The 12,162-nt window shown below is 36.1% G+C and overlaps 1 protein-coding gene across 9 annotated transcripts in view; it reads right to left on the bottom strand.

Moving 5' to 3' along the window:
- Positions 1-12,162, bottom strand: part of TUT4 (terminal uridylyl transferase 4) — a 130,015-nt gene that overhangs the window by 33,994 nt on the left and 83,859 nt on the right. For all 9 annotated transcript variants that reach the window (XM_043461317.1, XM_043461311.1, XM_043461320.1 and 6 more), the window contains exons 15-19: positions 8,859-8,945; positions 4,053-4,156; positions 1,322-1,379; positions 1,137-1,240; positions 754-843 (exon numbers count right to left, since the gene is read on the bottom strand). In XM_043461317.1, coding sequence (XP_043317252.1) covers positions 754-843; positions 1,137-1,240; positions 1,322-1,379; positions 4,053-4,156; positions 8,859-8,945 — 443 coding nt within the window. The remainder of the gene's footprint in view (positions 1-753; positions 844-1,136; positions 1,241-1,321; positions 1,380-4,052; positions 4,157-8,858; positions 8,946-12,162) is intronic.

Here is a 12,162-nt window from a genome sequence, read left to right as displayed (position 1 = left end):
AAGGGAATGGCAAACCACTTCAGTATTCTTGCCTTGAGAACCCCATGAACAGTATGAGAAGGCAAAATGATAGGATACTGAAAGAGGAACTCCCCAGGTCGGTAGGTGCCCAATATGCTACTGGAGATCAGTGGAGAAATAACTCCAGAAAGAATGAAGGGATCGAGCCAAAGCAAAAAGCAGACATTACACTGAAATAAAGATACAGAGGCCTCAATCCTCATGGAGTTTATACATAGAGTAGAACAACCAAGAAAACATAATTGAGTATTTTAAGTGTGATAACAGAGAAAAACTTAGGTTTTATTGGTATTGCTTTCCACTAAATCCAAATGAGTTTGAGCCAGCTCTGGGAGCTGGTGATGGACAGGGAAGCCTGACGTGCTGCAGTCCATGGGGTTGCAAAGAGTCAGACATGACTGAGCGACCAAACTAAATCCAAAAGCCAGATCTCCTAATCCAGAGCTTTATAGCTTTGCATGCCAACTCTCACCTCAAGCCTGGGGCTGAAAACCATGCACTGAGAAATTATACTATGAGAAATTTACTAGAATTTACCCTTGACAATACAGCAAACACAGGAAAAAAACTAAGAATCACCCTAGTCTAACAGGTATACTTTTAAACCAATTAATATTGACAGTCTCTTCTTAAAAGCGCAGGTAAAGAAAACTGATAAAACATTTTTCACAAGTCTGACATCAGTATGTTTTATCTTAATATAAGTATTATAACAAAGTGGACCACAAATACCTTAGCAAATACTTTCATTGTATATCCCAAGTACTGTACTCTAGGATCAATAGCTGCATATGTAGCTAGCATTCTTGTGTTATGCTGAGCCTGAAAAATAAATTACATATTTGAAAGCACTTAAATTTGCTAAAATTAAACTTACAGATCAGATAAAAAGATATAATAAAGTCCAAACAGATGTTAAACTTAAAATACCTGTATGTGAGTCAAGCAAAAACTAACCTTCAATCTGAAGGAAATGTTAAAATGATCAATAAAATTTTTTCCCTTATACTGCTCACATTCATAAGTTTTAAACATAGAGGTATAGTCAGTGATCTGTAAACTTTTAAAATGACAACTGTAAACATACCTGGGTCTTTACAGACAGTGAAACTTACCAACGTATTATATAAACTGATATCACCTTCTAAACCACTTCGCCTGTGTTCAAATTTTACTATAGGCACTTTGGCAGTAGTTATAGGCAAAATGTTTCTTAAACCTAATTAAAAAAAACAAAACTTTACTAGGTTAAACAATTTTCATAAAACTAAAAAAAATTCTTTTGTTTTAAAGTTCATACCTGGATGTCTCTTAAGAATTTTCGCCAAATTTTCAATTATTTCCTTACAATTTAATTTCTAAAAAACAAAAATAAATAATCAAGTTAATAAATAAACAAGTTAAGTCTGTCTGACTTAATTTGGCCTTGTACAAATTCTATTTTAATCTAGACATTTAATACTAGCATATAAAATCTCCAGCCAGAAGGTCTACATAACCTCGCTGGTCAAAGAACATGGGTCCATAGACCTGCAGTGTCCATGGAAATGCAGAATCTAAACCCCCACTGCTGTCTACTAAATCATAATCTGCATAGTAACAACATCTCCAGGTAATTCAAATCCGCATTATAGTTTGAGAAGCACAAAAACAGGAGAATAATGTTTTAAAATACACCGATAAACAACCAGAGACGGATTTGGTAAAGGCAAAACAGTATAGTGATTAAGAACAGACTCTAAATTTAGACAAACTTGGATTCAAATCTTGAACCTAAGTACTGACTAGATGTATGACTTTGACCAGATCCTTAACCTCTCTGTGTCATACTACTATTTTATAAAATCAAGATAATCATAAACTCATACTCTATAAAGTATCTGGAATATTACATGAGACACCTATGTAAAGCATTCAGCAACGTACTTCGTACACAGTTGCACTTTAAGTCTGTCATTTATGATTGTATGTTGATGAGGAGAAGAAAAATAATCCTACCATTACCAATACCTACTTCTTCCAAAAAAACCTCCTACCTCTGCCAATTTAAATGTGTTGGTTATTCAAAAACTAGACAGCAAAGCTGATACGGTAACAATAATCATAATATAAGGAACAGGAAGATAATGGCATAAATTAACTGGATTAAGCTCAATGCCTATACCTACTACTAAAATTGCTTTTGCATATCCCCAAAATGTTCTTTTTAGCTACAAGAAAAGAGGAGCCACTACAGCTTAACCTGAGGATTTCAAGGGAATCTTTAGAATTAATCCATAATAAAAGATGTTATTTTTATTATACAAAAATACAATTTATGCTAAATTAAAAGTTTCAATTATGGCTCATCTGAAAAAAAATTTAGTATTTTTCATTGTTTCAACTTTCCCGTGTGAATACCACAGACACTATACAATATACAAACCCTTAGTGATTAGAGGTCTGATTATTAAATTTTACATAGAAGAGATCTAAAACTCTAACCTCCTCCCCGGGTAAAAACCATTTCCTATTCCCTTAATTTCTGCCCTTCAGAATGGAAGAGGGAATTCTGCCCTTCAGAATGTCATCTTCCCAAGTAGATGCCATTGAGTATAAGTTAGTTAAAGAGAACTAAAAAATTTACAACTTTTCAGTTTATTTATAGAACAAAAAGATACTAACACCAGAAGCAATTTCTTGGGACAAGAAATAAGCATCTACCAGGCATCACTGCCATCTTTTCTTTGGTTTTAACAATGAAATTTTTTTTGGAAAAAGCTATTTCACAGATACACTATTTTGCTGAATTCTTTTATAATACAACAGAGGGTATACTGACACCACTAAAGATGCCAGAAGCTCGGCCTCACCCCAATCTTGCAAGCAGTCCCTGAATTGGAAACATAAATCCCAACAGCTATGCTGGTAAAGAAACAAGCAACTACAGGGATACCCTCCTTTTCTAGTTGCTGCTAGGAAGGCCTGGGACACTTCTTTCCTGTCCATTCAGTCTCTTTCTTTATGGAGTTTGGACAATCTTATTCCCACTGTTGAGGCCTGGTACACAAAGAAGGAAAACATAAGTACCCACTCCCACTGCTGAGACTGCTCTGGGGGGAAGGTTTGCTCCTGGCATCTCATGGTGCAACTCAGAAAGCTTTCAATCTCAGAAAGTAGTGGTTAGGTTCTACAGTACTATTAGTACTATATTTCAACTACATTATGGGTTAAATAAATTATAGAGAAGCAGTGGGATACAACAGAAAGAGCATGAACTCTGGAGACAGACAGACCTGGGTACGAATCCCGGCTCCAACATTTACTAGCTGTGTGAACTTGAGCAAGTCAGTTTATCTCTCAAAGCCTCAGTTTCCTCATCTGTAAAATGGGGGAAATTATCTACCTCGAAGGTGGTTTTAAGAGTGAAATGAGAAATGTATGTAAAAGTGTATACTGGGGACTCAAATGTTAGTTCCCCTTCCCACCCCAAAATGAGTTTCTAAAAGCTATCCTAGAACACATCATTTATAACAATTCTTCTATAAAAAAAAAAAATGTGCTTTGAGTGCCCCCAAATCATAATTAACTTGCAGAACACAATCCATTTATAAATTAAATGTCCACCTTTATTTTCTATCTTTAGTGATACAGAGACATAACCTAACAGAGGAGATATGAAAAGATAGTATAAGTGAGATCAATGTTCCCTACCCAAACTAAAGCAACATTTCCTCATTGGCTCTAAAGAAAAAAATTCCAACTCTATGGCATATTTTCTTCAAAAATTCATTGAAAAGCACTTGTAATTATTGGTGACATGGTTTTTGCATCATAAAATCACTTAAACAGTATATTTACTCAAATACTTGAATGTCTTTTAAAATGATAATGCTAATGCTTTTACATTTCAAACACTGCTACTGCTAATATATTTATACAAAGAATGATTTCATACATTTTTTTAATTCTATGTACAAAATTAAAAGCAGATTCATCACTGGAAGAAAATAAACTTCCACATCCCTTTCCAAACACTAAATAACTCTTACCTCTGCGTTTTCGTGGCCTTCAAGTGTCATACAAATATCCAAATCACTATCACGAAATCCAAATCCATTCTTAGAAGAGCCAAATAAGCACAATCTTGCCTTTTCTAAGTAAAGGAAAACAAAAGTCAAAAGTTGTATCATTACCAGGAAAGACAAATCTTCTATTAACTACTAATGGCCTACCACAGGATGATCTTATCCAATTCCACAGCTTAAATTACCTACCACTGGCAAATGTACTGAAAAATTCCAAAACACTCACCTAAAGTCCAAATGTTCTAACCAAAATCCTACACCTATGTGTCAAACTGCTTTTTCCACTTTTCCACAGACGTCATAAATTCAACATGTCCAAACTAAACTAGCAGCTTCACCTCAAATCTACTATTATTCCTATAATCCCTGTTTCTCAGCAAAGAGGATCATCATCTACTCAGCTGTCTACACCAGAAATAAACATGTGGTTCTTAACACTTCTCAACTTCCACATCCAAACTCTTACCAAGTCCTTTAGTTTCTTCCAACTTAACTATCTCATAAATTCATCTACTTTTATTCATTTTCAACATCAATACCAACAGTTAAAATCAACATTTAGAGATTTAGTTCTTGGAAATAAACTGGTTTTTTTTAGGGCACAATTCAAATAACAACCATCACCTCAGTATATAGGATTAATCCTTCTCTAAAAGTGAGGGATTAATCCATTTGATATAAATTATAATAGGGTTATTCCTTCATGCTTTGTTGTTGTTCAGTCGCCCAGTTGTGTCCGATTCTTTGCAACCCCATGGATTGCAGCACGCCAGGTCTCCCTGTCCCTCATCATCTCCCAGAGTTTGCCCAAGTTCATGTTCATTGCATCAGTGATGCCATCCAGCCATCTCATCCTCTGACACCTAGAAGCTTCTCCTTCTGCCCTCAATCTTTCCCAGCACCAGGGACTTTTCCAATGAGTCGGCTGTTTGTACCAGATGGCCAAAATACCTGAGCTTCAATTTCAACATCGGTCCTTCCAGTAAATATTCAAGGTTGATCTCCCTTAAGGTTGACTGGTTTGATCTCCTTGCTGTCCAAAGGACTTTCACGAGTCTTCTCCAGCACCATAGTTCAAAGGCATCAATTCTTTGGTGTTCTGCCTTCTTTACAGTTCAGCTCTCACAACCGTACATAACCACTGGGAAGACCATAGCCTTTATTATATGGACCTCTGTTGCCAGAGTAATGTCTCTGCTTTTCAACACACTGTCTAGGTTTGTCATCACTTTCTTGCCAAGAAGTAATCGTCTTCTGATTTCATGGCTACAGTCACCATCTGCAGTGATTTTAGAGCCCATGAAGAGGAAATCTGTCACTACTTCCACCTTTTCCATGAAGTAGTGGGGCCAGATGCCACGATCTTAGTTTTTTAATATTTAGTTTTAAGCCAGCTCTTTCACTCTCCTCCTTCACCCTCATCAAGAGGCTCTTTAGTTCCTCTTCACTTTCTGCCATTAGAATGGTATCATCCACATATCTGAGGTTGTTGATGTTTCTCCCACCTATCTTGATTCCAACTTGTAACTCATCTGCCTGGCATTTCTCATGATGTTTCAGCATATAGGTTAAACAAACAGGGTGATAGCAGACAGTCCTTCAATCCTTTCTCAATTTTGAACCAATCAGTTGTTCCATATAGGGCTCTAACTGTTGCTTCTTGACCTGCATACAGGTTTCTCAGGTGACAGGTAAGATGGTTTGGTATTCCTATCTCTCAAAGAGCTTTCCACAGTTTGTCATGATCCACACAGTCAAAGGCTTTAGTGTAGTCAATGAAACAAGAGATAGATGTTTTCCTGAAATTCCCTTGCTTTCTCTATAATCCAGCAAATGTTGGCAATTTGATCTCTAGTTCCTCTTCCTTTCCTAAACCCAGCCTAGACATCTGAAGTTCTTGGTTCACATAGTGCTGAAGCCTAGCATGCACGATTTTAAGCAAGAGCATACTAGCATGGGAGATGAGTGCAACTGTCCAATGGTGAGCACATTCTTTGGTACTATTATTCTTGGGAACTGGGATGAGGATTGACCTTTTCCAGTCCTGTGGCCACTGCTTGGCTTCCAGATCTGCTGACATAATAAATGCAAAACCTTGATGGCATCATCCTTTAGGGATATGACTAGTTCTGCTAGAATTTCACTGCATCCACTAGTTTTATTAACAGCAGTGCTTCTTAAGGCCCACCTGACTTTGCACTCCAGAATGTCTCATTCTGGGTGACTAATCACACCATCATAGTAATTCGGTTCTTTTGAGATCTTTTTTACACAGTTCCTCAGTGTATTCTTTCCATGTCTTCTTGATCTCTTCAGCATCTACTAAAGGTCTCTACCATTTTTATCTTTTACTGTGCCCATCTTTGGGCAGAATGTTCCCTTGACGTTTCCAATTTTCCTAAGGAGATCTTTAGTCTTTCCCCTTTTGTTGTTTTCTTCTATTATTAAGCACTGTTGATTGAAGAAGGCTTTCTTGTCTCTTCCAGCTATTTTTTGGAACTCTGCGTTTAATTGGATGTACCTTTCACTCTCTCCTTTGCTTTTCACTTCTCTTCGTTCTTTGCAAAGCTTCCTCAGATAACCACTTTGGCTTCTTGCTTTTCTTTTTCTTTGGCATGGTTTTGTTCACTACCTCCTGTACAATATTACGGACCTCTGTCCATAATTCTTCAGGTACACTGTTAACTAAATCTAATCCCTTGAATCTATTCGCTACCTCTGTGAATTCATATGGGATTTAAGTCATATCTGGCTGGCCTAGTGTTTTTCCCGGTTTTCTTTAGTTTAAGCCTGAATCTTGCTAGAGAAGCTGATGATCTGAACCATAGTCAGCTCCAGGTCTTGTCTTTTTTTTTTTTTTTTTTTGCTGACTGAATACAGCTTCTCCATCTTTGGCTACAAAGAATGTAATCTATTTGATTTCAGTATTGACCATTTGGTGATGTCCATGTGTAAAGTCATCTCTTGTGTTGTTGAAAAAGGGTATTTGCTATGACTAAATGCATTTTCTTGGCAGAATTCAGTTAACCTTTGCCCTGCTTCATTTTGTTCTCCAAGGCCAAACTTGCCTGTTATTCCAGGTATATCTTGACTTTCTACTTTTGCATTTCAATCCCTGATAATGAATAGAATATCTTTTTTAGGTGTTAGTTCTAGGAGGTCTTCTAGGTATTCATAGAACTGATCAACTTCAGCTTCTTCAGCATCGGTGGTGGGGCATAGACTTGGATTACTGTGATGTTGAATGGCTTCCTTTGGAAAGAAACCAAGATTATTCTGTCATTTTTGACCTTGTACCCAAGGTACTGTATTTCGGGACCCTTTTGTTGATTATGGGGGCTATTCCGTTTCTTCTATGAAATTCTTGCCCACAGGAGTAGATATAATGGTCATCTGAATCAAATTCACCCATTCCCATCCATTTTCGTTCACTGATTCCTAGGATGTCGACATTTATTCTTACCATCTCCTTCATGCTCAGTGTCACTCAGTAACAGTTGCGACTTCAAACAAGCTGTGGCTTACCAGGATTGGACTATTCTCCCTATTAATTCTTATAGCCTGCACATTTAGATAACAAATTCTGTATTTTCAAAACTTAATCCTCCCATTCAGTTCTGAGGCCCTACTTGAAATCAGTGACAGCTGAGAGACATACAAGAACCTACATTCATCAGCAGATAAAAATGTGCATGGATTTAATATAATAGGAACTTAGATTTGGTCAATATACACTAACAAAATATAATTAAAAACTAGAATCTTGTAGTACAAAACAGATCACCTTGTAAAGATATAAGTTCATTCTGATTATATATCAACTCTTTATCCTTTTCTAAAATATATGACCATAGAATTCTTGATGCTTTACCCCATGCCCAAAACCTGCTCTTGATATTTTTTGTTATCTCAGTTAAATAGCACCACCCAACAAGTGAATGAAAATCTTTCAAACTGTCCTTGACTCCTTTCTTTTTCTCACATCTAACACGTATTGCATCAACAAATCCTGTTGACTCTACATTCAAAATATATCTTCAATTTGTTTCTCACTGACTCTTTCAAATCACTATTATGTCTCATCCGAACTTATGCAACAGCTTTCTAAATGTTCTGTTTGCTTCTATCCTTATGGACCTGTACTCTATTCTTTCAGATCAGGTCTTAACACGTAAGCTTCTCATGAGACATTCAAAATAAAATTTAAAGTCCTTCTTCCCAACATCTGTAAGACTCATTATCCAAACTCTAGGTTAACTTTCTGACCTAAATTTTCTAAACAATCTACTTCACACATTCAAGTCACATTGACTTTCAAGCATGTCAAACATAATTCAGTCATGATATATTTGCACTTAATAATCCTTCCTCCTTTTTAGAATGTTCTCTCCTTAAGTATTCATAGTGACTTGCTCCTTCATATTATTCACGGTTTTGCTCAAGTGTCACCTTACCAAAGATAACTACCATAATAACTCTTCACTATCCTTTTAACCTCTGTATTTACTAGTATTTATATTTCCTGACATTGTGTTATTTACTTGTCAGTTGATTATCTGTCACCCCTCTTAATAATATAAGCTTAATGAAAGCAAGCTTCACCTCTTTTATTAGCACTGTATCCCCAGCAACTTGAATAGTATCTGACACATAACATGCAATATACTTTCAAACAAATGAATGAAGCAATAAACACTTTTATACATATGAATGAAACTCAAACCAGGTGACTACAATAATGAAAGCAATCAATTTTGACATACAACATACCATCATATTCTTTTTGAATAAACTTTTCCAAGCCAATTAAAATTTGTTCCCTGTTGTGTTGTTCAGAAAAAGGTGGTGACAATTCATCTAAGTTAAAAAAAAAAAAAAGGAAAAAGAAAAGTAAGGAAAATGAAATCTGAAAACATTTTCAATTTTTTACCCTAAAAATTTTATTTTTCTTCATAATTTGTTGACGTTTCTGACACTAAAATCATAAATGTTACTGGTAAGGAAGGTGCAGAGAAAGTGCTTAAAAATAATTTTATAGATCTATGTATATTTCACATGATCATTCTCCCTATGAAACAGCTACAAGATATAGTTTCTTCTACAAATTATTTAATATTTTGTCTTATAATCCACTCTCTCCTGTATACAGGCTGTTTTCTTCCCTTCTATTAAGACTATTCTCATAGTTACACTCGATACCCAATTCAATTAAATCTAGCAGTTCCCTCAAATGCCTGGTCAAGACTCCTATCTTCCTTATAAGCTGCTCTGACCAATCATAGCCTTCAATGACCTCTCCTTAACTGAATTTCCTTTGTTCTCCAAACCACTTGTCAGTTTATACTTTCAGTTTTCCAATGATTTCATTTATATTCATCTTATTTATTTTTCCAAATAAAACCACACACTCCTTAAGAATAGTCTTTTTTTCCTATTTCCTCCTCTAGACTCAAAGAGTCAATATGGTAAAGAATTAAACTAATATTCAGCTTTTGAAAAACAAATGCAGCATCAATGGTTGCAAGCTGAATAGCTGAAATACAGGTGATTTTTTTTTAAGAGTGGAGAAACTGTTCTGTAGATATTCTAATGGTAATGTATGACATGATGCACTTGTAAATACCCACAGAACTTTGCAGTACAAAGAAAGAGTCAACTTTATGGTATGCAAATTTTAAAAAATCATCTAGGAGGTCAGGGAATCTCAGGATGGAATGTAGTCTATAGCAAAAGAATCCTTTTGTGTTATAAATGTATAAGAAAACTTCACTCAAGGGAGTGGGGGGAAACAGTACTAATCTAAATAACTTCAAAAATAAGTGGAATCTTTAAGACTAAAGGTTAAAGGAACTGCACATAAGCATTGTACTCTAATTGATAAAATTGCTTCCCACTGGGGTAGAGGATAATAGTTCTGATAATGCTATACATGTGTACTTAAATGGAGCAATTAAATAAATGGGTGGCACATAGTGGGAGCCAGGTTTCTCCCTGTTAAGAGTTGGAGATTTACAGATAAGCAGGAAAAGGAGGCTAGAAAGAGCCACATGGTAATGTATTAGAGTTGGAGACATCAGTACAAACTCCTCCTTAGCTTGATAAAGGTTAAGATGGTCACAGAGAAATATTTATAAATATGTGTACACACATGGGTTACTATACACACAAATTTTCTTGCTTGGAGAGGATCTAGAAACACCACCACCCAGTAATAACAAGCACTCTAACACCCAGATCTTGGTTTCTAATACCATTCTCCAATAAAGGAACCATAGGGCTCTTTGGGAAAATGTCTAATTCTAGGACTGGAGCAGAAATTTACATGATGATCCTGAAGTATCTTTCAGGGCCAGAAAGTAAGGAAGTGATAAACTACAAAGGAAGAAACTAACAGCAAAAACTCCACACACTGAAGGGAGTATCAAAGGATCACAGGAGTCAAACGAAAGCACTCCCAAAAGCCAAAATCTGGAACAACTTGGGCAACAAAAATAGTAGTATTGGATTAAGTAGTAGCATTGGATTATATCCCAAAATATAAAACATGAGTCTATACTGAGATAAACAACAATAAATGAAAACAAATGCAATGAAAAAAAATGTAGTGACGTCTACCTTAATTAAGTTGCTAAGGAAGAAAGTGCCATGGTTCAGCCTTTCAACTCCTGGCTATTTATCCAAAAGAAATTATAGTATATGTCCATACTTAAGACTCATATATGAATGTGCACAGGAGATTTAGTTATAATAGCCAGACTTTAGAAACAAACAAAATATTCGTCAACAGGTGAATGTTAAACAAAATGTGGTACAGTCACCCAACACAGAGGTTTCCCTGGTGGCTCAGCAGTAAAGAATCCACCTGCAAAGCAGGAAATCCAGGTTCACTCCCTGGGTCAGGAAGATCCCCCAGGGACTGAACCCACGTCTCTTATGTCTGGAGGAGGGCATGGCAACCACTCCAGTATTCTTGCCTAGAGAATTCCATGGACAGAGGAGCATGGCAGGCTACAGTCCATATGGTCGCACAGAGTTGGATATAACTGAAGTGACTAAGTATGCACGCATACACACAACAGAACACAACTTAGCAATAAAAAAGAATGAACCAATGATATACACTACAAGACCACAACACAGATGAATCTCAAAATAATTATGCTAAGTGAAAGAAGCCAGATCCCTTCACCAAAAAAAAAAAAAGAACACATTCCATGTGATTCTATTTACCCAGAACTGTAGAAAAATCAAAATTAATCTATAGTGACAAAAAGCAGATAAGTAGTTGTGTGGCAGAAGATGAAGACAGGGAAGAGAAGAAGGGGGAGATTACAATGGAGAACTAAATGTTATGACATCAGAAACTTGATCTTACCTGGAACACAGCAAGTACTTAAAAAATGTTGGCCGAGTGAAAGTTTACTCCAGGTACACAATAAATGTTTGTTGAAAATGGCATGTAAGGCTTTACTCAAATCTTTACAGCCTTATCTCCCACTATTACCTTTACTCTACTAAATGTAAGATCATTATTATCCCAAACAAAGTATACACTCTATGTTTTTATGAATAATTTCCTATGTCTGAAAATGCATTCCATCTCAAATGTCACATCATTAATTCCAACTTCTCTGATCTACTCCACTTAAAAATTAATTGCATTTCAACTGCATTTTGTTTACCACTACTACAAAAGGTAACGCATCCTGCTTCCAATTATGGCAAGTTTCATACACGTCTTATACATCCATTTAGAGCAACACTGTGCAAGAAAACTGCAATGATAGCAAAGTTCTCTAACCAGACTGTCCAACGCAGTAGCCACTAGCCACATGTAGCAGCTACATGCAGGCCTATACACATCAGTACTTGAGGTGTGCTAGTTCAACTGAGGAACTGAACTTTTTATTTTAGTTAATTAAAATAGCCACATATATTTAGTGACCACCAAACTACAAGTACAAATCTAGAGTCTAAGGCACCTTAAAAGCAACACTATGGACTCTGCATTCCCTTTGGCATTTAGTAGGCAGTTAATAAATACATGTGGTTGGGTGTCTAAACTATTTAGAAA

Source organism: Cervus canadensis, chromosome 2 (genome assembly GCF_019320065.1).
Source record: "Cervus canadensis isolate Bull #8, Minnesota chromosome 2, ASM1932006v1, whole genome shotgun sequence".
Taxonomy (NCBI): domain Eukaryota; kingdom Metazoa; phylum Chordata; class Mammalia; order Artiodactyla; family Cervidae; genus Cervus; species Cervus canadensis.
Note: the sequence above shows the minus strand (reverse complement) of the source record. Positions and strands in the feature narration are given on the sequence as shown.